Raw genomic sequence first — 27,945 nt, 5'->3', positions numbered from 1 at the left:
TATTCCTTGAAAACACTGTATAAAGAATGCAAGTACCTAATTCATAAAATGAAACGACTGCCATATCAAATAATTTAAATTATTTATTTCGTTAAACAACTGACACTTATAGGAACGTATGCAACAGCATAGTTTTTTGGGGCTGGGTAAATTGTATAATAATTAAAACAATTATAGACACATCAATAATGCATAAAGTAACAACAAGAAGAACACAATAATAAGATCAAACATTTAAATGTGGTCTTCCAAATTGAATTATTAAAGTACAAATGCGGACAATGAATGTAAGATTTACAAACAGCTCTTTGGTTAGATTCTAAGTTCTGATCATTTATGTGTTAATATTACATATTTTGTATTTGTGTTCGAAAATAATTTCTATACTTCATTTGAGTTTTTAAGAAGAATGGGTCAATCATCACATGTCTACACGACGTTTTAAGAATAAAGATATATTCACATCCGCAGGAGCTGTGATATTTGTATTGTGTCATACAAATGTCAATGTGAATTCACCTTAAGGTTACTTCCACATTGTGCAAAAAGATCCTAGCCCTATTTCATGATCACAAGGAGCTCAAAATGGAGCGTGAAGATATGTTTGGGCGTACTTTGAAAAGGTGTTGAAATTCCTTTATTTATAAATTTTTATTTACATTTATTCAAAACTTCCCACCCCAAAGTTGCAACCCTACTCTGAATAGTCCACGCCCACTCATTAGCTCCGCCCACATTGCATCACTAGCTCACACAGTCACTATTTCACCACTGTTCTTGTTACTTAAACTTCAGCGCCTCGCGACCGGGCGGCGGGCAAACACCAGGATGGCCAGGATGCCCAGGAGTGCTGTCATGAGGTAGAGGTCCCAGTTGGACAGCAGCGAGGAGTCGCCGCCGGTGATGAACAGCATGGCCAGCGGGCTGGACGAGAACGACTGCGGAAGGTGAAGGTTTATTAGTATTTAGCTTTTAGGTGTGACTTTAACAGTGTGAATTTTAGGCCTGTCGCGAATGAGTTTAGAGTGTAAATCCCTAAAACGCTTTTCATCGAAGGTATAATGAGTTTTCATATTGCCAACCCAAGCAACTGCACTCAGGAGGATTTGATGAGTGCTACTGACAACGCCACTCTTGTGGCGGAGTTTTGGGCTGACACTGTGTAGGTTTGTTGTCGACACGAAAAGAAGAAGAAGATATTGCCAACATGAGAATACTGATTCCCCATACAAACTTCTACCACCTTTGATTTTAAGCCATTACGTAAGCAGTTTACTTGCCTTTTCCTTATAATAATATTAGCACGGATTACCGCCACTACGGATATTAGTCTTTATGTATCCTATGTTCAAACATGATAGATAACCAGGTTTGGGCGTTACGCAGTTTCTGAGCCAGGAGTGGGAAATTTGACTTAGAGGGCGTAAATCGGATGTTTAGAATCCTCCGTATTTACACACTAGGAAGGTATTGTGGCGTACCATATTTAGGGGGTGGGGGTAGCAGCTCTCCCCTATCCCTCCTCGGTACGCCCATTTTTTTTAATAACAGGTTTCATTTCGTAATGAAATTAATGAGGGCTATCGTTTTTATACTTAACAGTTGGCACCCCTGGCGATTGACAGGACCTTACTCTACAGTGGCGCCATCTTGATGAGTGCAAATGCGATAGTCCTCCTACCACTTTAGCGCTCACCAGTTGGTGCCAGTCTTCGCTACTAGCAAGTGACAGGACCTTACTCTACAGTGGCGCTAACTGGTGAGCGCTAAAACGATAGCCCTCATTGGTAACCAGTTAAGTTCTGCTACTTGTCACATAAAAAACATAAGTAAAAGGGTGGTCACCACCATGGTAGATGACGAGGTAAGTAAACGGTAGTTACCTCCATAAAGTCGTGTAACGCGGTGTGCGCCGAGAGTGCGGCGAGCGCCAGCGCGGCCGGCAAGCGAGCGTCCGGCGATGTATCCGCCGCCAAGTCGTAGCATCTGCGAGGAATCATTATTGAAACATTTTCTAATAGACAATTTGACACCATTCCCCAATAATTCTAAATAACAACTTTTCTAAAAAGACACTTCATTCTGGTCTTAAAAACTTAATTAATTTTAAATTACCTGTAAAATACGATTTTTGGTCGCATTGTAATTGAAAAAAGTAGTTTAATTGAGTTAACAATATAGTGACGTCACTTGCTTGTAGTGCCATACAAAATCTATGGGAGAGTTCGTTTTGACAGTTTTAAAAAGTACGTCAATTGATTGGTGGTGTCAACATGTCTATAGCTTTTATCATTTTTTAAAAACATTAAAATAATTGTAATAAATTGTAATAACAATAAATACACCTACTTGCATGATTTTTTGAGTTATCATATTTAAATTCAATTTAAAAATTTATTACCAAAATGTTAGAGGCTTGAGAACAAAAACTGAAAACTTTTATTTGTCTACTATACGTACCGATTATGACGTTATAGTGCTGACTGAGTCCTGGCTTAATAATACCGTGTTTGATAGGGAACTTTTCGATGACCGTTATGACGTTTTTAGACGGGACCGATGCACCTCATCTTCACACTTATCAAAAAAAGACGGTGGTGGTGTGCTGATTGCTGTTCATAAAAAATTTAAAGCGATACGTAAAACTAAGTGGGAGTCATCTTGTGAAGAATTATGGATTTCCTTAAAATGTGATAGTGTCACTGATATATATTTTTGCTCGTTATACATCCCTCCGCCACCCAGTCCGGAATACTTAAACATTTTATTTAACAATTTAACTCAAGTTATTCAAAACTATATACCACAGTTATCCACTACAATAATTTTGGGTGACTTCAATATGGGCGATATTGTGTGGACTGTGAGCGATGATCTACAAAATAATTATATGGCCTCATTACCTTCATGTAATACAAATGTCAACAATTTAATCGATACAATGTCGTTTGTTAATCTATATCAGTGTAATTCAATTACAAACAAAAATGAGCGAATTCTGGATTTAGTATGGTGCAATCAACCTGAGCGCTTGTCAGTCTGTGGAGCCGTTGATCACTTAGTAGATAAGATAGATTCACATCACCCACCCATAGTTGTTACTCTCTCAATACCTAATCGAAAAACATTGAAACCTAAACGGATCAGAAAATTAAACTTCTTTGCTTGTAACTACGATGAGATCAATAAAAAATTAGCTTTATTGGTCTGGTCTAATATTCTCGAGAATGTATGCGATACTAACGAAATGGTGAAAAAATTCTATGATAACATTATGCCAATCGTATATAAACATACCCCTTATAAGACTCAACGAGACTCAAAGTATCCCATCTGGTTCAGCAAGCCTCTTATACAGGCTCTAAAAGAAAAAGCCAAGTACCACTCAAGATATAAAAAGTACCACAATCCTATGGATAAACTCACATTTGACATTTTGAGGGAACGTTGTGACACTTTAATTAAGGAAAATTATGCCACCTTCAAAATGCAGGCGAGAGATAATTTACGTGACAGGCCTAAATATTTTTGGCAATTTGTTAATGGTAGTAGGGCAGGTCGTATTACTATTCCTAATGATATGGTCTTTGAGTCGGAATCTGTGAGTGGAGGACAAAAAGTTTGTGACCTGTTTTCAAAATATTTTCAAACAGTTTATAATAAATATAATACTCCAAATCTATTAGTTTCTCGAAATACATTTCAGATTGATGATAATGCACTTCCTCTCAGCAGTTTCTCAATATCCGAAGATGAAATTTTAGAACATCTCTCAACATTGGACTGTAGCAAGGGGGCTGGGCCTGACTTGTTACCACCCCTTTTCCTCAGGATTTGCGCTAAAACCTTATACATACCGCTGTCTCACATATACAACGCATCATTGCAAACAGGAGTTTTTCCTGATTTGTGGAAAATTGCACATCTTACCCCAATTCATAAATCAGGTGACCAAAATGACGTCAGTAACTATAGACCTATTTCTATTCTTTCTGTAGCTGGTAAAATCTTTGAATCTATTGTCCAAAAAAGAGTTTACAACCATGTAAAACGATTAATACACCCAAATCAGCATGGCTTTCTGCCAAAAAAATCAACAGTCTCGAACTTGGTAAGTTATGTTAGCGATATATGTGACACTTTGGACAAGCAGGGAGAAGTTCATGCTTTTTACGCTGATTTCCGAAAAGCCTTCGATCTAGTTGACCATGATATGCTGCTGCTGAAACTGGAAGGCGTTGGTATTCACGGATCGCTGCTCAGATGGTGTGAGTCTTATCTCAAAAATCGCTCTCAGATTGTCAACTTGTATGGACATACTTCAGTAGCACAACTGGTGCCTTCAGGGGTACCTCAAGGCTCCCACTTAGGACCTTTGTTCTTTGTCTTATTCATCAACGACCTATCTTCTTGTATCAACTCGCAGTTCAAAATGTATGCTGATGACTTAAAAATTTATCGCGAAATTAATAATACTGATGATGTTCATACTTTGCAGGTGGATATTGGTAAGGTTCAGGACTGGTGTAAACTTAATGGCATGGTTTTGAATACGGGTAAATGTTTTGTGATTCGATTTACACGAAAATTACTTCCAATTACCTCAACCTACTTTATTAACGAGGTCCCTTTGATCGAACTTTCCAGTATAAGAGATTTAGGAGTGATAATCGATAGCAAATTAAGTTTTAATCAGCACATAGATTCTATTATTAAAAAGACCTCTAAGCTCAGTGGCTTCATCGCACGACAGATGAATATTTTGAAAGAACCTCAGATCACAGTTGTTATCTTTAACAGTCTAGTCCGCAGTATACTGGAGTACTGTAGCCCGGTGTGGAGCCCCGACTACCAAGTCCATTCAAATAGACTGGAGCGTGTACAAAAACGCTTCTTGTATCATCTTAGCTATTCAGATAACATGTGTCGTTCACTACAGTCCTATGAGGCTCGCCTTTCACACTATGGTCTTACTCCATTGCACATCCGTAGGAAAGCTTCTGATTTACTTTTCCTTTTCAAGGTCGTTAATGGTCTTATCGATGCCCCGGATATACTGGAACGTTTAAAATTTGCCGTACCTCGTAGTAGCAGCCGCGTGCTAAATCGAAAGACGTTTTCTATCCCTCCGTGCAGGACTCGACTCGGTCAGCACTCCCCGTTACATCGCATGTGTACTTGCTACAATTCTATGCGTTTTGTCTTTGACATCTTTTTTGGTTCTCTCGTCTCCGCCAAGCGCCGTATCAATACGGCTATTCTTGATTTAAAATAGTCTAAAATTAGTCCAAATTTTGTTTAGTTCTGTGTAAATGTAAGATCTGGTTTATCTGTGTAATATTCTTAATTTAAGGTGGTTTAATTAATTATTTTTATATGCATGCTGTGCTTACATCGAGTAGGGTAAATCAGTATGAATTGATTTTACACTCATTACTTACTTTTGCATGATATTTGATTGTACCCAGTTTTGTAAGCCAAATAAAAAAAAAAAAAAAAGAAAAAAAAAAAAAAAAATCATTTTACTCATTTGGCTGAAAGACGTAGCGTGGGCAAGCCTCCACAAGGTGGACCGACGATCTGGTAAATGTCGCGGGAAGAGCCTGGATGCGGGCAGCGCAGGACCGTGCATTGTGGACAACCTTGGAGGAGGCCTTTGTCCAGCAGTGGACGTCATTTGGATGAAACGAACGAATTTTACTCCGCACTAGCCAAATATGCAAACCGCATAAAACCTAAAAAATTCTAGCGCTTTAAAAGCGTCATCGTTTCAGCCACAGCACAGGACGTCCACTGCTGAATAAAGCAAGAAGGCGCTGGATGTAGGTCGCTACCAACCGGGCGATGCAATGTGAAAATCATTCAAGGAGGCTTATGTTCAGTAATGGACGTCCTGTGGCTCTAAAATCATTTTTCTAGAAAATAAATTACTTTTATGACCAAAAGGTTGAATAAGGCCCAGAACAGACGGTGAAACGCAACTGCAACGAAACTGCAACTTTCTGATGATTCGGATGAATGAAACTGAAAGTTTCAAACTGGTCGCGTCATGTGTGGTCTCTCAACGGACGCTATGGCAGAAACTTAGATGCAACTCAAAAGTAACTAGCAGTTGCAGTTTCGTTGCAGTTGCGTTTCACCGTCTGTTCTGGGCCTAACAGTTTCTTCCGCTGCTTCTGCTTAAACTGGCCCATATAGTACTCGTAGGGTACTTAAATTGGAAACCACATGTAAATAAAATTTCGACTAAGCTATCCAGATTTATTTATGCGCTTTACGAATTAAAAAAATGCACAGATCTAAAAACAGCCACATCTGCATATCCGTACCGCGCGGGAATAACTTGACATCTCGACCTGCACTTTTTTTTTTTTATTAGCTTAAACGTTTCCTCTACCTTATACCCTTCTGATATAAAAAAATCAACTCGAAATATCCAAAAATACTTGAAATAAGCTCTTGTTCACAAGTAAATATCTCCAATTTAGGCAATAAATATTTGACATAACGATATATCCAATTAATATTATTCTTACAAACATTTATATTTCGATTTATCAATGTATGTCAGAACATGTATTTGTTAATATCTCGACTTATAGTCCAGTAGAATTAGCTTTTAAATCGGAAATAATTCCTACAAAAGATTTTATTGTTTTAATGGCTTCATTGGTTGCCCATTAAGACTCTCCTTAGTTTTCGACTTCGACGGAGTTGTGCTTAAGTGGTGGGGGCCCCCGAAAGGGGCATTTTTTCGGTTTTCCGGTTATACCGCGTAAAGGACTTACCCTATCAAAAAGTGGTCTTCATGACGGTTGAAGGGCACTTAATCCTGCATTGAATAAGACCAAATTCATATGTTTTGGACAAACCGTTCTCGCGCTAAAGTTCGGCAAAGTAGAAAATATACGTATAATTAATGACCCTCTCCACGTCCAATGGTTTGTTACCCACAGGCTTCCAAGTCTTGAAAAGGGCCACCTCAACCAGTGTAACCCTATCAAGGCTTACGAGCTTGATGCGCCTATCCTTGTTCGTCCCAGCCGTTCCTTAACTGCGGTTGCTGCACCTCTTCCTGGCACTCACATGAACGACTCTGTGTTACCTACTGTGGCTGCCCCTCTTCCTTGTATCCTCCTGCATGACTACGTTGCCTAGCCGTATGCCTGGTCTAAGGTTCGACGCCAAAAATCAACAACAACAAGTTCATATTAAAACGCTGAAGAGTTTTTTGTTTGTTTGTTTGAACGCGCTAATCTTAAGAATTACTAGTTTGTTTGAAATCATTATTTTTGTGTTGAATAGCTCATACATTGAGGAAGGCTATAGGATATATACAATCACTCTACGACTAATAGAGGCGAAGCAGTAAAGAAAAATGTTGCAAGCACAGGAAATAGTATTTAAACTATTTTCACTCGTACGAAGTTGATTTTGTGGCGTCGAACCTTGGACCAGGCATATGGCTAAGCAATGAAATCGTACATGAGGGTACAAGGAAGAGGGGCAGCCACATTAGGTAACACAGAGTCGTTCAGGAGAGTGCCAGGAAGAGGTGCAGCAACCGCAGTTAAGGAACGGCTGGGACGAACAAGGATAAGCGAATCAAACTCGTGAGCCTTGTTAGGGTTACACTGGTTAAGGCGACCCTTTACAAGGCTTGGAAGCATGTGGGTAACAAGCCATTGGACGCGGAGAGGGTCATTAATTATACGTATATTTTCTACTTTGCCGAACTTTAGCGCGAGAACGGTTTGTCCAAAACATATGAATTTGGTCTTATTCAATGCAGGATTAAGTGCCCTTTAACCGTCATGAAGACCACTTTTCGATAGGGTAAGTCCTTTACGCGGTATAACCGGAAAACCGAAAAAACGCCCCTTTCGGGGGCCCCCACCACTTAAGCACAACTCCGTCGAAGTCGAAAACTTAGGAGAGTCTTAATGGGCAACCAATGAAGCCATTAAAGCAAAAAAATCTTTTGTAGGAATTATTTCCGATTTAATCAATTTTTGTGTTTAATTCTACTGGCCTATTATACATTTATGGATTTTCGTTTTTAATTTGACAAAATCGATGCGGCCAGCAGCGCGCAGGACTCCGTGTTCATCGAGGTAAGGCGACAGGTTAAGTATTTTACTAGTGGTGGGTATTGTTTTACAGGCTTGAAGTGAACTTGTTATGATCCTCTCTGAGTACTAAACACATCCATGATATGTGCAGTTGTCTAGTTATGCACACTGTCAAGAGTTTGGATATTTGGAGTTATCCAGCTATTACATTCGTATAATCATATTTTTATATGTGTTTTAGCAGTTGTTAAAATACAGTGTGAGTCACGTTAAAGTGTACATATGAAAATATATGAAACTAGACCTATTTTTATCGATAAAAAAGAGGTCAAAAAATTTTTGAGATTTTTTTAAAATTTTTTATAGAATTTTTTTTCTTCCAATTACTTATTGCAAAGAAAACGTAATAACTTTTAAACTAAGCGGTATATCCTGATAAAATAAAAACAGTCATAATGCTAAATAACAGCCTATACTAAAAAAATACATGAAATACCTAGAAAATGCCAACAAATAATAAAAAATGATACTTTTAGAAAAAAATCTGCTTAAAAATTCGTATTTTTTTGGTTATTTGATAAATTTCTCCATAAAATGCCCCTATAACAGGTGGTTTTTATTAGTTTTTATTATTCTCTATCGTATTACTTTTGTAAAACCAAAAATCGCATGTCTCTATCCCTATCACAATGTTTGCAATGATCGTTTGAACTAAGCCTCTCCGGGCGCGCCATTCAACGCTTCGTTAACAACGAAACTGAAAGTGACTCTAGATTTGTAATTTTGATAAAGACAAGTTAGATTTTAAATAAAAACAAAAGATTTCGAAGTAAAATAAGCATTTGAGTTAAAATTAAAATTGTCTCTACCTGTAGCGGAGAAAAATGTGGTGGCAGGCCTTTGTTCAAACGATCATAGCAAATGTTGTGATAAGGATAGAGACATGCGATTTTTAGTTTTACAAAAGTAATACGATAGAAAATAATAAAAAGTAATAAAAACCATCTGTTATAGGGGCATTTTTTAGAGAAATTTATCAAAAAACCAAAAAAATACGAATTTTTAATCAGATTTTTTTCAAAAAGCATCATTTTTTATTATTTCTTGGCATTTTTTGTGTATTTTATGTATTGTTTTAGTATTGCCTGTTATTTAGCATTATGACTGTTTTTATTTTATCAGGATATACCGCTTAGTTTAAAAGTTATTACGTTTTCTTTACAATAAGTAATTGGAAGAAAAAAAGTTCTATAAAAAATTAAAAAAAAATCTCAAAAATTTTTTGACCTTTTTTTTGTCGATAAAAATAGGTCTAGTTTCATCTATTTTCATATGTACACTTTAACGTGACTCACACTGTATAACATTGTCAGGATTTCGAGCGTCTTTAAATATTTTTTACTTTGCAACCCCTGAAAATATTTTTTAATATATTTAAGCGTCGTTAATTATTACTTTTATTACTATTTTTAATAGTTTAAAACTAAATTAACGTTTAAATAGCAAGTTGAAAGTAGAAGGATAAGTTTAGTCAATAGGTAGGTACTATCTACTTATGTTTTTTCATAACAGACTAAGATTTCGTTTGACAACCGAATATAAGTAAAAAATCTAATAATAAACTTTTAGGTCAACTTTAAGTTCCGGATATTTTTTATAGTCTATTGACTTCAATGACATTAATCCCAACTAATATTATAAATGCGAAAGTAACTCTGTCTGTCTGTCTGTCTGTTACGCTTTCCCGCTTAAACCTCGCAACCGATTTTGATGAAATTTGGCATAGAGATAGTTTGAGTCCCGGGAAAGAACATAGGATAGTTTTTATCCCGGTTTTTGAAACAGGGACGCGCGCGATAAAGTTTTTCTGTGACAGACAAAATTCCACGCGGGCGAAGCCGCGGGCGGAAAGCTAGTTAGGAATAATGATGAGGTAAAAGTAAGTAGGGTCGATACGCCAGATCTCGTCTATTTAGTGAGTTGGTAGATTTGAGGAATAAAAATAATGTACAATTTTTCGTAATCATTTTGAACGAAAAATTGTTGTCATTATGCTCCCTTTAGTCTTTATAAGTATAGTATTAAACTTGCTCTAAACCATTAGAAGTTTTAATATCTTTGTAATATTAATATTATAGAAAAAATGCATTCAAATCACTAATAATTAATAACAGCATGGAAATAAAAAAATATAGATAAAATCTTACTACCTAATTGGTATTCAAAATATTTAGGTATCACACTTAATAATTATAAACATTCATATTTTTAGTTTATTTCATTTTTTAAAATTTCAATAGCATGGCTCAATTTGCAATATGGTCTCCTCTCTAGGCACAGTTTGCTTTTTAATATTATTTACAACGTCTGTACTCTGTATTTAAAAAATTGTCGTGATAATGTGGACGCAAATTGGCTATCACAAAGGGTAAGCTACATTTGGAGCGTGTATTAGCGTCCAGGAAAAGGCCTAAGTACTGAAAAAAATCTTTGTGTTCGATAAGTCATGTAAATAACGTTTTAAATAATATACAACATGCATTGTTTTGTATATTTTAATATCTTAGACCCAGTTAGACCAGACCGCGATCACTTCTGACGCAAAGTGGAAATTTCATTGTAGTAAATTCGCATCCACCTTATTTTAAGTGTCATTTAATAAAGTACAATCACCGATATCATTATCCGTATTGTATGGTTCATGGTTAAGGCTTAGAGACTGCGGTAAATCCCAAACTAGACCTAAATATATTAAAAACTTACCTTGAAACGCGCACCTGCTCACGTGGGATTTATTTTTGGCAAAAACGGTAGCATGCTATAAGATTTTTTTAATGTGGGTTTACCTGTCATACATTCAGGGAATCATAGCAATAGCTTTCGTTCTAGAGTGATCCGTCATTTGGACGTGAACTGGACGGTGGACGCGAAAGGGCGTGTCGACCTTACGCAAAAATATTTCAGTTAATTTTTTTAAGCTTAATGGTAAGCCTAAAATAATTAAAATTAATTGTGCTTGTTATGAAGCATGGCTTTTGTTCTTTTATTTGTCTTTTTTTTATTTTAAGTAAATGTACAGTTATCTGATCAAAAGCAATCATAATCTGCGATTATATTTGATTTTTCTAATAAATTTGTTACTATTTCATTGCAAAAGTGATAAAAATATGTTCTATTTTTATGTTTTGTTTTTTTACTTAAACTTCATTCAAAATAATTAACTTAAATCCAATTTTTACACCTTAAATGTTTGTTTTTCTTTGGTGAATAACTTGACAAGTCGTCGGTACACAACTTGACAAGTCTTTTTTTTAATAGATTAAGAAGATAATTTAATTAAATTCTTACGCCAATCGAAAGATACGCATAAAATTAGCTTATTTCAATCATAAAAATATCAATTATCATTAATTCAGATTTACCAGAGAACTCTAAACTTTAAAATCGCTCCCCTGAAAAGTACGCAAAAATGACATGTCAAGTTATTCCCGCGCGGTACGGATATTATGCCTATGCGCATGCTTGGCTTAGCTATGGAGTGATACTATGGGGGAATAGCACAGATGCCAAGGACCTTTTCATTCTACAAAAAAAATGTGTTAGAATAATAGTAAACATAACTGAAACTGAAAGCTGTAGAAAGCACTTCACATCACTAAAAATATTAACACTAACATCAATTTATATCCTAGGTCTATGTAAATTTGTCAGAGAGAATAAAACTATTTACTCCCAAGCAAAAGAACAATATTCAGCACCCCGTAACTTAAGATACAAAGATAGATTAGCATTACCCGACACTAAGCTTCACCTGGTAAGATCAGGAGTCTACCACATGTCCATAGTAGTCTATAATAAACTGCCTACCTATTTAAAAAATATTGAAAAAGACTCATTATTCTTGGCCAAGCTAAAAGAGTTCCTTATATCAAAATGTCTTTATAGTATTCAGGAGTTCTATAATTTGAGTAGGATGCGATGATGAAAATTATGTATGAATAGGTATGGAGAAACATTATTGTATTTTAATTGTAATGTAAACTAATTAATTTTATAATTTATCAATATTAATTATTACTAACTATTGTAGAATATTTAGTAATGTACCTACGATACAAGATTTGCAACACCCTTACAGGGTCATAAGTTGAGACTAAGTTTAAGATCACCACCTATGTACACTTATGAAGCAATAAATAAATGATTATGATTATGATAAGTTAAACTGGGACATGTAAAAGTGCTTTTTAAAGGCCTATTTGAAATAAATTTCTTTTTACGACTTATCTGGCGTTTAACTGACCGTTTAGCGAGATGCAAGTCCTTGGCGAGTCCTAACCCGCGCGCGTGCATGTAGCCCAGGTTGAACGTGGCCTGCGCGTTGTGTAGCTGCTCCGACGCTATCCTGAGGGGACAGAGTTCAAAATCGCTTGAATATAAATACACATTATACGAGTAGCAGTGTTTGAATTCAAGGCCGCATTTTAAATTACTGGAGGCTCTGGGGATCAAGGGGGGGCTCGCTTAAAAATATAACCTGGACCAACAACGCGAGTATATCAGACGCAAAATCAGTTGGCGTTTAAAAGGTAGCATTTTCGTTGACAATGACCGTGAAACATTGCCCTAGCGGCCCTGCATAGTGTCCACAGCCGTGTATAGTGTTCACTGCCTTGCAGTGGTGCGGTTCTGCATCCACTTCCCTGTAGTAGCGGAATCTCTCATGGCGTCCACTGCACGGTAGTGTCGCAGCCTTCCTGCATCGTGTTCACGCTCTATAGTGTCGTGACCCTGCACAATGTCTACTACTCTGTAGTGGCAGGGCAGTGGGTGTCATAGCCCTGTATATTGTTCAGTAGTGGTACAGCCCTGCATCCACTGCCTTGTATTTTATGTGCATTGACCTGTAGGCGGCCTCGAGGTCCTGCGGCGCGCCGAGCCCGTAGTAGTGGTAGTCTCCCAGCTTCACGCGCGCGCTGGCGCAGCCCTGCTTCATCATCACTGCCCTGTATTGATGGACCCTGCATCCACTGCCCTGTATTTCACAACCCTGTATAGTTACCGACCTGTATTGGTACGCAGCTGCCTCGAGGTAGTAGTCGTACATAGTCTTCTAGCTTCACGCGAGCGCTGGCGCAGCCCTTAATAGTTGCCATTGCCTTGTAGTATCGTAGCCCTACATTTAATACCTTGTGTGACGCAGTCTTGTGTGTCCACTGCCCTGTAGTGGCACGGCCCTGCATCTACTGCCCTGTATTTCACTGCCCTGTATAGTTACTGACCTGTAGTGGTGCGCGGCTGCCTCGAGGTCCTGCGGCGCGCCGAGCCCGTAGTAGTGGTAGTTTCCGAGCTTGACGCGCGCGCTGGCGCAGCCCTGCTTTATCACTGCTGCTCTAAAGAAGCATTACCCTGCATCCATTCCCCTGTGCAACCCGGCCTTGTGTGTCCACTGCCCTGTAATGGTACGGCCCCATCGAGTCCACTGCCCTGTATTTTGTCCACTGCCCTGTATTTTATGTGCACTGACCTATAATGATGCGCAGCGGCCTCAAGATCCTGCGGCGCGCCGAGCCCGTAGTAGTGGTAGTCTCCCAGCTTGACGCGCGCGCTGGCGCAGCCCTGCGACGCGGCGCGCGACCACATCTGAAGCGCGCGCGCGTAACGCTCGCTCTCGTTGAACACGCTGCCTTCGCCTGGTGACAGAATAATAATTATAAGGTTTTTTTATTGGCGGTCAAGCTGTAGATTCTGGCTACACAGAAGTTGCAGCGGTGGCAACGAGAGGTGGGAATAGTCCCGTATTATTATGAAGTATGCTGATTTGAGGATCGTTTGTTCATTTCAACCACTGAACAAAGCCTCCCCTTCAGAATTTTTTCACCCGATCTTGCGTTACGCGCATTTAGGCGGTCCACAGAGTGGGAGGCCTAGTACCTAAGTACTACTTCTTTCAGTCCGTGTCATCCAAGAACTCATTTGAGAATTTTTCATTATAAAGAGCTCTCTTGCAGCTGCATTATATCTTCGTACCGAAGTATTATGTTCCAATGCCATAAAACTTACTAGGTGTGAAAATTCAGCCCATGTTGCCTGAATAACGGCCAAGTACGGGGTTATCAGTTTATTCGCTCATGGAAATTCCGAATCGGCCTTTTGATCTCTATAGTAGACCATGAAAGTATGACGTCACAAGTCTACCAATCACTCACCTAAGTCGAGTATGTAGGCGGCATTGGTCTGCGCCACCTCATAGCCTCGCTCCGCCATGGCCAGGTACTGCAGTAGCGCCGAGTCGGTGTCCCGCGCGCGCCACGCCGCGTGAGCTAACATCAACCGAGAGACTACTTCACCAGATCGTCGGTCCGAGTGGGAAGCCTGTCTATACTATGTCTAGACTATGGTCACCGCTCAATGCAGCCTCGCAGCCCCATTAGATATTGGTACCAGTCCAGTCCACTCGAGAACTTATTTGGGACTCATAAGGAGCTCTCTTGCAACAGTTGCAGCCCTATTAGAACTTGATGCCACTCACCTAAGTCGAGTATGTAGGCGGCATTATTCTGCGCTACTTCATAGCCTCGCTCCGCCATGGCCAGGTACTGTAGTAGCGCCGAGTCGGTGTCTCGCGCGCGCCACGCTGCGTGCACTAACATCAACCGAGAGACTACTTCACCAGATCGTCGGTCCGAGTGGGAGGCCTGTCTATACTATGTCTAGACTATGGTCTATGCAGCCTCGCAGCCCCATTAGATATTGGTACCAGTCCAGTCCACAAGAGAACTCTTTTAAGACTCATAAGGAGCTCTCTTGCAGCCCTATTAGAACTTGATGCCACTCACCTAAGTCGAGTATGTAGGCGGCATTGGTCTGCGCCACCTCATAGCCTCGCTCCGCCATGGCCAGGTACTGTAGTAGCGCCGAGTCGGTGTCCCGCGACGCATCAGGCACGAGACTATTTCATCAGGTCGTCGGTCCATCGAGTGGGAAGTAGTCTATACTACGTCTTCCAGTCCATGGTCGCAATTCGAGAGATTTGAGAATATAGCTTTATAAAGAGCTCTCTTTTGCTTGCCATTAGACCTTCATAATTTTATTATGTGTTCCCTTACTAATATCACGAATATCATCAACCTTTTGATCTCAGAAAGTGACGTCACAAGTTGGATGAATATCTCAGGCCTAGATACAATACCACATCGCGGCATCGGTGTGAACTTCTGTGACAGAACCTTACGAAAAAGAGGCGGCTCCGATGACCATGGATGGTATTTGTTGGGATTTGACCTGTAAAGTCTGATTTGAGCTACTCACCTAAGTCGAGTATATAGGCGGCATTGGTCTGCGCCACCTCGTAGCCTCGCTCCGCCATGGCCAGGTACTGTAGTAGCGCCGAGTCGGTGTCCCGCGCGAGCCACGCTGCGTGCACTAACATCAACCGAGAGACTACTTCACCAGATCGTCGGTCCGAGTGGGAAGCCTGTCTATACTATGACTAGACTATGGTCACCGCTCAATGCAGCCTCGCAGCCCCATTAGATATTGGTACCAGTCCAGTCCACAAGATAACTCTTTTGAGACTCATAAGGAGCTCTCTTGCAGCCCTATTAGAACTTGATGCCACTCACCTAAGTCGAGTATGTAGGCGGCATTAGTCTGCGCCACCTCATAGCCTCGCTCCGCCATGGCCAGGTACTGTAGTAGCGCCGAGTCGGTGTCCCGCGACGCATCAGGCACGTGACTATTTCATCAGGTCGTCGATCCACCGACTCGGAAGTCGTCTATACTACGTCTTCCAGTCCATGGTCGCAATTCGAAAAATTTGAGAATATAGCTTTATAAAGAGCTCTCTTGCTGTTCCATTTGACCTTCATACTTGTATAATGTGAGATACAATACGGGGTGGACTTCTATGATAGAACGTTCCTAAAAAAGGCGGCGATTCCGACGTTTGGCCATAGATGGTGGATGGTGGGATTTGATCTGTAAGGTTCTGTCTGCGCCACTTACCTAGTGCCTAGTGTCTTCCAGTCCAGGCAACTCAAGAACTCTTTTGAGAATGTATGACTCACCTAAGTCGAGTATGTAGGCGGCATTGGTCTGCGCCACCTCGTAGCCTCGCTCCGCCATGGCCAGGTACTGTAGTAGCGCCGAGTCGGTGTCTCGCGCGCGCCACGCTGCGTGCACTAACATCAACCGAGAGACTACTTCACCAGATCGTCGGTCCGAGTGGGAAGCCTGTCTATACTATGACTAGACTATGGTCTATGCAGCCTCGCAGCCCCATTAGATATTGGTACCAGTCCAGTCCACAAGATAACTCTTTTGAGACTCATAAGGAGCTCTCTTGCAGCCCTATTAGAACTTGACGCCACTCACCTAAGTCGAGTATGTAGGCGGCATTGGTCTGCGCCACCTCGTAGCCTCGCTCCGCCATGGCCAGGTACTGTAGTAGCGCCGAGTCGGTGTCTCGCGCGCGCCACGCCGCGTGAGCTAACATCAAACGGGAGCCCCACCAGCCTCGCTCGCAGACGTTCTTGAATAGCTACAAGAATACACAAAAAGGTTTTTTTACGTGACAGGAAGCAAACGAGCAGACGAATCACCTGATGGTAAGTGATTACCGTCGCTCATAGACACCCGCAGTTCCAGGATCTTGTTTAACTGTAAGAAACAAGTAACTATTTATCTATACTAACTAAATTAATGTTCCACAGGAGGGCACAGGCCTCACCTTAACTGCTGCGAAGTGACTCAAGAAATAGAGCCTTTAAACGACCCACTAAAGAACACAGACCGAACTTCACATATCTATGAGTTGGCCAGTCAACGAATTTTTCAGAAGAAAAAAATTTGCACAACACGGGTACAGCTTAAGTTTGTGTTGTGGGTGATATTTGTCTTTTAGAGTGCCTTCCAAAACATCTAAGAAACGTCTACGAACACGTAAGAAGTAAGAGTTTTTTCACAGTGATTAATTGTCTAGCGGTTGTGAATTTTCAGTGTTCGTACTTTTCCTGGGAGTCTTTAGGTCAAGCAGGACTTGCGGAAGTCTTTAAACTATGGAGTCGTTATAGAGCTTTTATACAGCTACAAGTTAGAGTATTTATCAGGACTTGAAACTTCAGCAAAACAATTTTTTTTATCCACAGCGAGGAAGCTCTTGGCCTGTATCTCACCTGGTGGTAAGTGATGATCAGGCCGAAGGTGGAAGCGAGCTTCACCCGGAATCCTCAACCACGGAGGAACTGGCTATCTTACCTCCAACTGCCGGAACACAACAATGCTGTTAACATTGTTGTTATGGCGACAGACTTAGGTAAGATGGTGGTAGCTAGCCAGGCGGACTTAGAACAAGCCCTACCACCAACTAAACAGAACAGAAAAATCTGCCCCCGCTGGGAATCGAACCCTGGACCTCTGCGTCTGAAGCAGGTGGTCTTACCACTAGACCACAGAGGCGGTTGTGGACTATGGAGCCGTTATAAAACTCCTATACAGCTACACTCACCTCCACAGCGGTGGGGCAGGACTGCAGCACGCCCAGGCCCTGCGCGTGCATCTGGCCGAGGTGGAACAACGCCAGAACGTGGCCCGACTGCGACGCTAGTGAGAAGTACTTGTTGGCCTGCTTGAAGTCGCGGCGGACGCCGATGCCGCCTATAAAGAAGTTATACAGCTGTTAGTGCTATAAGAATGCTGTTGATTCCATTATTTTTTGGCGTGCTGAAGTCATCTGGACGCCGCGCCGATGCTGCCTATAAAGAAGTTATACAGCTGTTAGTGCTATAAGTACGCTTTTGATGAAATAGTAACATCACTTGGCCTGTTGAAGTCCCCGGAAGTCAATGCCGCTTATGAAGAACTTATACAGCATTTTGTGCTTTAAGCACGTATTTTGCAAGAAAAACGTAAGATGGAGTACAATAGGTTCAAAAATGGCTACTACGTCTCCACAAACGTGACGTAAGACACCCACATCTGTTCGATGGACCAACGACCACAGGAAAATGGCTGACAGCGTTATTAGTTATTATATTTAAATTAAAGCCTGGTTCGTGAGCACGTAGAATTTTGCCTAATGACCCCAAGCTACCCATCCTTATCGCTCGCACGTAATTATGTTGCTGTCGCACTCGCACACTCAGTGCAGGCGCCCGTCGCACAGTCGCGACAGCAACATAATTACGCGCGAGCGATAAGGATGGGTAGCTTAGGGTCATTGGACAAAATTCTACGTGCTCACGGACCAGGCTTTAGTCGATAATCGTATTCTACAAACGGTAAATGGGTAACCAAAACCATACACCTTTCCCTATTTAATAAGCACTTACCGAAGTACATGTAGCCGAGATGAAGCTGTCCCTCCACCCAGCCTTGGTTAGCGGCCATCGTGAAGTACTTGAACGCCGTCGCTAGGTCTTTCGGCACCCCGCGGCCCTAAGCAACAAACATAATACGATTTGTCAAAAGTATTCTTGAAGTTGATTTTACTTCTCAGCCCCATTCTGTAATTCTGAGGAGAATGGATATATAGAAGACGCATGTACAGATAATGGCACATCAAGCTAAACACTGTAGAACACAGTAAAAAGAAATTTTGGAGTCGTAATAAGAGCTATTTTTCACTAAGAAGTCTAAAGTCGACAGTACCTAATTTTACGGGACAGGCACTTCCAACTTATTTGAAGTTTCGAATGTTTCCATCCCACTTATGCTAAACGAGATGACTGTTTGAGTGACAGTGACAGATGCACCCGAAATCTAAGTTTACGGCTTTTGGTTGAAGCCCTGCAAATGCAACTGCACCGAAATGAATATGATGGTTTTTTCCATTATTTTCCTATTTTCCGTTTTAGAATGTGATCCCATAATGTGGCTAAGGAATTCTGGGGGTTTGCAGTCATATTAAAGCAAGAATACCTGTAGATACATAATGCCGAGGCCGCTTTGTCCCACTGGGTTGTTCAGTTCTGCAGCTTTTCTAAAGTAGCGCAGCGCTGTCTCGTTATCAGCCTTGATGCCGTCACCGCCTTCTAGATAGATCTGTGAGGAAATATAAAATTTTATTATTATTTTTTGGGCACTTATACGTCGCAACAAAGCTTCCCCTATCACCATTTTATGACAAGCGGAAAGTATGGAATCGGCTGCTGCCAAATGTATAGCAAATTGTAGTTTCGCCTGGGTAAATATTCGTTATATTTCTATGTTAGTCAGTCATAATGGTGATAGAATATTTGAAATCGGTCCATTGGTTTAATCGTTTTATAAAATACAACATTTTTCTCTTTATAACATTATTCATTTTCTTTAATCCACAACGAGGAAGCCCTTGGCATGCGTCTCACCTGATGGTAAGTGATGATCATACAGAAGGTGGAAGCGAGCTTCACGCGGAATCCTCAACGACAGAGGAACTGGCTATGTTACCTCTAACTGCCGGAACACAACAATGCTGTTAACATTGTTGTTATGGCGACAGACTTAGGTAAGATAGTGGTAGCTAGCCAGACGGATTTGGAACAAGCCCTAGCACCAACGAAACGAAATATTGGTATTTATTACCTTTCCGAGGAACGCGTTGGCGATGGCGTTGCCGGCCTTAGCGGCCTGCGTGAAGTAGTGCAGCGCCTTGTTGATGTCCAGCGTCACGCCGCGCCCGCCTTGGAAGTGTAGCTGGCCGAGGCCCACCTGTGGGATAGCGTGGACGATTGTTACTAAAGCCCGGTCCGTGAGCACGTAGAATTTTGTCCAATGACCCCAAGCTACCCATCCTTATCGCTCGCGCGTAATTATATTGCTGTCGCGCTCGCACACTCACTGCGGGCGCCAGTCCCACAGTAGCGACAGCAATATAATTACTCGCGAGCGATAAGGATGGGTAGCTTGGGGTCATTGGACAAAATTCTACGTGCTCACGGATCAGACTATAACAATAATTGAACAAATTGCTCACGTGGTTACACGATGATCCTGACAGTAACCCAATACTCTTTATTAGCTTTTGCCCGCGGCTTTGCATGAATTTCGGTTGGTCACAGAAGCATTTTATGGAGCTCATGTCTCCCTATCAAAAACCGGAATAAAAACTATCCTATGTTTCTCCCCAGATCTTAAACGTTAACTAGTAAATTTCATGCATATCGGTTCATCAATCATAAGTGCCACTAGTGATCAAAATTAAATAAAATATTCTCGATTTTGAATCCCCAAGCGGTTGACGGGCTTGAAGGGGTGAGTAAGGATGGAGTTTGCATTATAAAGATGCCTCATCCCATTCACCATCATCAACATTTCAGCCACAGGACATTCCATTGCTGAACATATGACTCCCCTAATAATTTCCACATCGCCCGGTCGCTAGCGGCTGGCGTCCAGCGCCTTCCTGTTACCTTTAGGGAGCGGTGTCGTTGCGGCGTCCTGCATATAAAAATCAATGATATGCCAGACGATGCGTTCCGGCGCCGCACCGAAGGCACACCTCACTACGATTAAGCGCGACGGTGCCGTTGCGGCGCCGCATACCACATGTATACAACGGGCTCAATGGACAATTTGACACCATTCTCCAATAATTCGAAATCACAACTTTTCTAAAACGTCACTTTATTCTGGTCTTAAAAACTTAATTAATTTTAAATTACCTGTAAATTACGATTTTTGGTCGCATTGTAATTGAAAAAAGTATTTTATTTGAGTTGACAAAATAGTGACGTCACTTGCTTGTAGTGCCATACAAAATCTATGGGAGTTTCGTTTTGACAGTTTTAAGAAGTACGTCAATTTATGGTGGCGTCAACATGTCTATTTCTTCGATCACCATCGTCGCTACAGGAGGCCTGTAGCAGCCTAGACGCGCTGCTCGCCTTCTGGGGGGATCTGGGGTGGTTGGAGTAGGAAGATAAACCACAAATCGCGCACAATGACCCAATCATGAGGCTAAGTGCGGTATTCGATTGCCCTGCAAAACTAACTAACTAACCACATGTGTACAGTGATGCGGCAAAATGTTTGCGGTGCGGCGCCACCGCACCGTGTGGCTTCTCACTTATGAGGTCGTCGGTTCTTTTTCTTTTTTCTTTTTTTTTCAGCCAAATGACGTCCACTGCTGGACAAAGGCCTCCCCCAAGGTTTTCCACAATGAACGGTCCTGCGCTGCCCGCATCCAGGCTCTTTTGGGCGGGGCACATAGCTCGTAGAGACGATGGCCGTTGGGGCAGGAAAGCTCTCGAGTGGCGACCACGGGCTGGAAGACGTAGCGTGGGCAGGCCTCCTACTAGGTGGACCGTCGATCTGGTAAAGGTCGCGGGAAGGGTCGTCGGTCCACCTCATACATTCTATTCAAGGTATACCTGGGCCTGCACGTCGCCCTTCTCGGCCAGCAGCTGGTAGTACTCGATGAGGTCGGAGTCAAGCGCGCCGCCGCCCTCCGCCTCGTCCGCCAGCCGCGTGCGGTGCACAGCGGGACCGCCGCTCCAGCTCACAGTACGGGCCACTGGAGACAACAACGGCAGGGGTTAGAGAGAAGCCTTCGTTGGAAATATACAGTGGCAGAATGAAATATTGGACATTGGCAAAATTTAACAAGAACATTCTTACAACGTTGACAGACTACAACATTGTAAGAATTGCAACATTATTATCAAAATGCAAAATCTAAAAATACGACATTAACGGAATACGATTTTAGGCAGAAGCAATATTGACATAATGCAACAATAGCAGCGTGCTACATAGGTTTATGAGCGTATGCGTTTTCCGGCACCGAAAATGACAAAACCTAGTGTTGGCTTAATTCAACATTGACAGATGATAACTTTAGCTGCTTGCAACATTGACAAAAAAAGAACTGAATGTTGGCAGAATACAGTTCGGCAGAACATAATTTGGCAGAATGCAATCGGCCAAATCGGTTTTGGACGATTGAATTTGCTTTTCTCACATAATATTAGACGAGCGCCATTATGGCGTACTGTGATGTGAGCCATCGCGCCCAGAGTGTAGGACGAGAGCCTCGGCAGTTGCTATCGGACACTCACCCTCAGTGGCTAGAGTCATGTAGAGGCCTAGCGCGCGGCCGCACGAGGGCACGGTGACGTCATGGCGTGCTGTGAGCCATCGCGCCTAGAGTGTAGGACGAGAGCCTCGGCAGTTGCTATCGGACACTCACCCTCAGTGGCTAGAGTCATGTAGAGGCCTAGCGCGCGGCCGCACGAGGGCACGGTGACGTCATGGCGTGCTGTGAGCCATCGCGCCTAGAGTGTAGGACGAGAGCCTCGGCAGTTGCTATCGGACACTCACCCTCAGTGGCGAGAGTCATGTAGAGGCCTATAGATATTAGCACGTCACTACCTTGTTTAATATACCACGCAATCTTGTATACCCATTCTTATAAGATACACCATACAAGAATGCATGGTAAATTCAGTGAACTGCTCCTGAATTGAATGTACCTACTACGTACTTATTATTATTCTGTGCTACTACTACTATTTCTATTTATCTATATTAACCGGCAGACAGTGGTGACTGAGTTTGTTGCGGCGCTTCTTCTCAGCACTTGCCAAATGTTGGTCTCGAAGCGCTGGTAGGGTAAAAAGATTATGAGACATGTAGAGGCTCCTTAAGAGCAAAATGACGATTTGTAAGAACTATTTATTAGTCTAAACAAATAAAGAAATTTTGACTTTGACTTTGCTATCAGACACTCACCCTCAGTGGCTAGAGTCATGTAGAGGCCTAGCGCGCGGCCACACGAGGGCACGGTGACGTCATGGCGTGCTGTGAGCCATCGCGCCCAGAGTGTAGGACGAGAGCCTCGGCAGTTGCTATCGGACACTCACCCTCAGTGGCTAGAGTCATGTAGAGGCCTAGCGCGCGGCCACACGAGGGCACGGTGACGTCATGGCGTGCTGTGAGCCATCGCGCCCAGAGTGTAGGACTAGAGCCTCGGGAGTTGCTATCGAACCCTCAGTGGCTAGAGTCATGTAGAGGCCTAGCGCGCGGCCACACGAGGGCACGGTGACGTCATGGCGTGCTGTGAGCCATCCGCCCAGAGTGTAGGACGAGAGCCTCGGCAGTTGCTATCAGACACTCACCCTCAGTGGCTAGAGTCATGTAGAGGCCTAGCGCGCGACTGCATGACGAGGGCACGGTGACGCCGGCCCAGTAACGGGACTATTCCCACCTCTCGTTCCCACCACTGCAACTCCTGTGTAGCCAGGATCTACAGCTTGACCGCCACAAAAATCCAACCAATGAAGGTCAAGTTTGTCCCGGGGGAAAGTTAAACTGTCATTGGACCCGCAACGAAATTAATCAGAAGAACATAGGAGGAGTTCGAAATTAAGGTTCGACATCCCTCCATTGCAAAGCGGATGACAGGTGACAAACAAAGATTTAAAACATTTAAGAAAAGATTATGCACCACGGACAATAAATATCAATTAAGGGGGCCTTATGAGCAAAAGCACGGAATTTCCTTGTCGCGATAAGATCGGTGTAATAAATTGCGGAAACAGATGTATGTTGTATTGAATTAAGCATTATATCACGTTCATGTTTCCAAAGATCACACTCCCACAAGATATGATGGCACTCGGCACTCACCCTCGGTGGCTAGAGTCATGTAGAGGCCTAGCGCGCGACTGCATGACGAGGGCACGGTGACGCCGGCCCAGTAGCGATAGGCAAGCGCCATCATGGCATACTCGCTGTGAGACATTGCGCCAAGTGTGTAGTGTACCAGGGCTTTTGCTTGCGATACCGGTACACTCACACCGGTGGCGTAAAGGAAGCCCATGCCCTGGATAAAAAAGGGACATAAGTCATATGAGAACTTTTAAGAGGCTGCGCAAACTGCTTAAACGAAAGCACACTCCCCAGACATATGCCCGTTTTCACCATCAATCTCTAATTTTTGAACCTATATGAAATCAAAATTCCTCTTATGTGTTACCATAGGGGTTACTTAAAAATTAGGGATTGATAGTGAAAAAGGGAAATAGACACTTTTTTTGCAACAAAAAGTGACTAAAATTGCGCAGCCTCTTAAACAATTTTACCATTAGCTGAAAACGTACCTAACTAAAATAGTTGCTGGTTCAGTAATTACTGGTAAGGTAACATTACAATCACTTGCATTGCATACTTTAAATTAACATAATTAAGTTGTTTGGCTAATGATGTCAACTAACATTCTATAAACTGTTTTGTCTGATGCAACAGTATTATGCGTTGGGCAATGATGTTTAATTTTAAATTGTGACACACAATTAGTTCGATAGTTAGTGCTCCTAATTCAGTCCACGTGAAAGTTCGCTTAGCTAACTTACTGCGTGAGCATCACCATTTCCCTCCTCAGCCAATGTCTCGAATATGCTCCTAGCCTTATCCACGTCAAGTTCCACTCCCTCGCCGAAGATATGCGACCAAGCCAGCTTGATCTTGGCAGGGACGTAGCCTTTTTCGACTTAATCTTACAGGCATGTAGTAGTTAAATAACTTACCGCATGAGCATCACCATTTCCCTCCTCAGCCAATGTCTCAAATATGCTTCTAGCCTTATCCACGTCTAGTTCCACTCCCTCCCTGAAGATATGAGACCAAGCCAGCTTGATCTTGGCAGGGACGTAGCCTTTTTCGACTTAATCTTACAGGCATGTAGTAGTTAAATAACTTACCGCATGAGCATCACCGTTTCCCTCCTCAGCCAGCGTCTCGAATATGCTCCTAGCCTTATCCACGTCTAGTTCCACTCTCTCGCCGAAGATATGAGACCAAGCCAGCTTGATCTTGGCGGGGACGTAGCCTTTTTCGACTTGATCTTACAGGCATGTAGTAGTTAAATAACTTACCGCATGAGCATCACCATTTCCCTCCTCAGCCAGCGTTTCAAATATGCTTCTAGCCTTATCCACGTCAAGTTCCACTCCCTCCCCGAAGATATGAGACCACGCCAGCTTGATCTTGGCAGGGACGTAGCCTTTTTCTGCAGCGTGTTGTACTTGCAATATGGCGCCTCGCAGGTCCGGAGAGCGACGCTTTAGCTTTGCTACAGCGGCGTCGTATATTTCTTTGGCTGGAATCATTTCGTGGATATAAATAGAATGAATAACTATTTGATTTTGTATGGGTTAAATCCTAAGCTAAACAGGCAGTTTTAAACCCTAAGGAGGAGTTTAGGGCTAAACCCTAAACAGGCATTGGGGGCAAGATAGATGGACTTAGCTGAGATTAGATAAGATGGATTAGCTTTTTAGCTAAGCATATACATAATATGAATGACAGATGTTTACAAATAGAAAACCATAAAATCATTATAACCCTCAAAGCCATCGGTTTCAAAAACTTAACTTAGATATTTTCTTCATTCAAGCTGTAAAAAATTCTGCATAATTTTTTATTAGCATTCACTTACAAGACTTCGACTTTTAACCCGTACACGGTTCACAAAAAATACACAATAGTAGAACTAAGTCCATAACCCCGCTATGATGTATTCTACTACTCTTACTTACCATTGATAATAATTTATTTCTCTCAAAACAGATCAGTAACATACTTAGAAAAAAACATTTCGGATAATATATCTGTTTAACTATAGATCAGCATTGTGAGAGCTGGCTACTCTTACCATTGAGTAAATATAGAAAAAATGTGTTTTATAAATACCTTCTTGCAGTTCAGGCGTGAGCTCCTCCTCTTGCTCCGGAGGCAATATACTCTCTAGAAAACTCTTTTGCTGTTCTTCCATTTTCTGTAAACAACAGCTTAATTTAATTTCAAATTCATTGAATATTGGAAGGCTGGACTAGATTGCTACGTGAATTAGTAAAAACCGAGGGAGAGAATTTACTGGAATACCCCTCCTCATGAACACAAACAAAAAAGCAAGACAAAACATCTGATTATGACCTAAGTCGATTGCAGATGTAAAAAGGGGGAAAAAAAATCATTGGTAGCAATAAAAGTATTATTTTAAAACTTATAATATGCACATCTAGCTAGCTAGACAAAGAGAAGTACAACTCAAAATAATGATTTATACAGGAACAGCAAGTATTTTGGCGCAGATTCCAATAATCACACTAACTTAGTATTGGATTATTTTGAGTTGTAATATTCCTATCATATCTAGGTGTACAATATTATGCTAATGTAACTAGCAATCTGAATCAGCTATTTATAAACATTCTAATGTGTTGAAGAGTTAAACTTACATCTATTTCAGTAGTAGTTTCATCGGTTCCTTTGACATCGCGGAACCAACTGGGCTCTGTGTTCCTCAAGATGCTCTTCTTCAGGATGTTTAGTGTATACTCCATCTGATCAAGTTGGATATCTGAATAAAAGGAAATTCATATTTTAATTGGTATTCAAAGTTAATGATAAAAACTCCCTTATGCCAAAGGATGTTGTACTCATCAAAGTAGTTTGATAACTTTTTTGTACAGAGCAGGGAAAAAGGCAAACTTAATCATATTTGGCATTAACTGTGTGACTTTTTGTCTCCAAAATAGTCTGGCACCTGGAATTTCTGGATTTTTGTGGAATTTTATGAATTGTTTTAAAGATTCACCCACCAGGTGTATGCTAGTTTAGTAATACTGATTATAAGATCTAGTGATTTGGTCAGAGGGTAGGTTTACCTTTAGACTAAGGTAAAAAATACCATAATGTAATAGAAAAGGTAGTAGTAGTACTGGCTTAAAGACCATTGTTTTACCTTTGTTTGGCTCCTGATCCTTCCCCTCTTGGGACTTTTTAATAGCATCGGCATACTCCTGAAGTGTCGAAATCTCTTTGTTGACAGCGTCGGTCAATTCTTTGATGTATTCCGAGTCCACTTTGGTCCCGGTGTCCAAGCTGTCTGAAGCATCTTCTTCTTCTGTTTCCTTCTTCGTTTCTGGACCAAGAAGCTCAGCAGCCGACAGAGTGACGCATAAACACAGCGCAAGAAGTTCTAGTCGCATCATGTTGCTCAAAAACCCGACAAACAAGTAAAGATTACGTGTCCCTTACTTGATCAAATGCAACACGTCTTTTGTACGGATAAATATTTCGACGAAGTTTCAAATCATTTTAAACATATGCCAATAAATAACAAACACGTGTAGCAATTGCTAACAATTCACAAACCACATTTTTCAGCACAAATAGCCACTATACTATTTTTCTCGAAAAATAATGATCGATCTCATATTCAGTAATCTGACAGTTGATAACATAATGCTGCACCATATTCAAGAATCGAATCGATATCGATATAGCTTAGCTAAAGAATACGAGTACAGACGGAAAATCTAATAATTTATAATTAATTTTATGTCACATTTGCTGACTTATGCATTCATGTATTAATTTTGTTTTTTAGACAAATATTAAAAAAATGTTACACATACATATTATACTGCTCCGAACTGTGTAATTGTGTACCCATGTTTTGCAAAACATTTATTTATTTTCTGTGACTCGGGGTCGAGGGTCCATGTTAGAGAGAACATGTTAATTTGTTTCATGGTGGTGGTGAGGGTGACGCTCTGCGGGCTAAACATTGTCTTCGGAAACATCATGTAGTCATGCTCAGGGACATGTTCCGCAATATGTTGTTTCATTTGTACCCTAATTAAATGTATCCATGGCTTATCTCATAGTATTGCTTCCCCCTTACTAATAAAAAGTTACACAGTTGTTGAACACTGTTTTAAAATGACATTTCCATACTAACCGTCACTTTAAAACACTGTTCAACGAGCGTGTAAGTTTTATTAGTAAGGGGGCTTGAATTTACATAATGTCGCACAAAACTATCGATACCAAAATAAAATTATAGCCTGACCAGGAACATAAAAACCCTGGCATAGAGGCGCGA

At 41.5% G+C, this 27,945-nt stretch overlaps 1 protein-coding gene across 1 annotated transcript; it reads right to left on the bottom strand.

The window, feature by feature from the left end:
• Nucleotides 1–371: 371 nt before the first annotated feature.
• Nucleotides 372–27,268, bottom strand: LOC135080498 (protein sel-1 homolog 1). Its single transcript, XM_063975129.1, has 15 exons — nt 26,800–27,268; nt 26,294–26,415; nt 25,746–25,830; nt 24,929–25,152; nt 23,682–23,877; nt 21,425–21,567; nt 19,638–19,763; nt 18,993–19,115; nt 18,404–18,509; nt 17,581–17,729; nt 16,449–16,614; nt 13,600–13,765; nt 12,376–12,477; nt 1,884–1,986; nt 372–938 (listed from the first exon to the last, which is right to left on the bottom strand). Exons 1-15 carry the CDS (start codon nt 27,047–27,049, stop codon nt 792–794), a joined length of 2,208 nt encoding a protein of 735 aa, XP_063831199.1. The 5' UTR covers nt 27,050–27,268; the 3' UTR covers nt 372–791.
• Nucleotides 27,269–27,945: the final 677 nt, after the last annotated feature.

This window comes from Ostrinia nubilalis, chromosome 18 (assembly GCF_963855985.1).
Source record: "Ostrinia nubilalis chromosome 18, ilOstNubi1.1, whole genome shotgun sequence".
NCBI classification, from domain to species: domain Eukaryota; kingdom Metazoa; phylum Arthropoda; class Insecta; order Lepidoptera; family Crambidae; genus Ostrinia; species Ostrinia nubilalis.
The sequence above is the reverse complement of the archived record's forward strand: the minus strand, read 5'-3'. Positions and strand labels throughout refer to the sequence as shown.

Excerpts from the sequence above, each read along its gene's own strand:
- LOC135080498 (XM_063975129.1), bottom strand. The coding sequence starts at position 27,049 with ATGATGCGACTAGAACTTCTTGCGCTGTGTTTATGCGTCACTCTGTCG. Across the intron at positions 25,153-25,745 it reads CACGCCTGAACTGCAAGAAG|CCAAAGAAATATACGACGCC; the intron begins GTATTTATAAAA and ends AAATGATTCCAG. Across the intron at positions 19,116-19,637 it reads CCAACGCGTTCCTCGGAAAG|ATCTATCTAGAAGGCGGTGA; the intron begins GTAATAAATACC and ends ATTTCCTCACAG.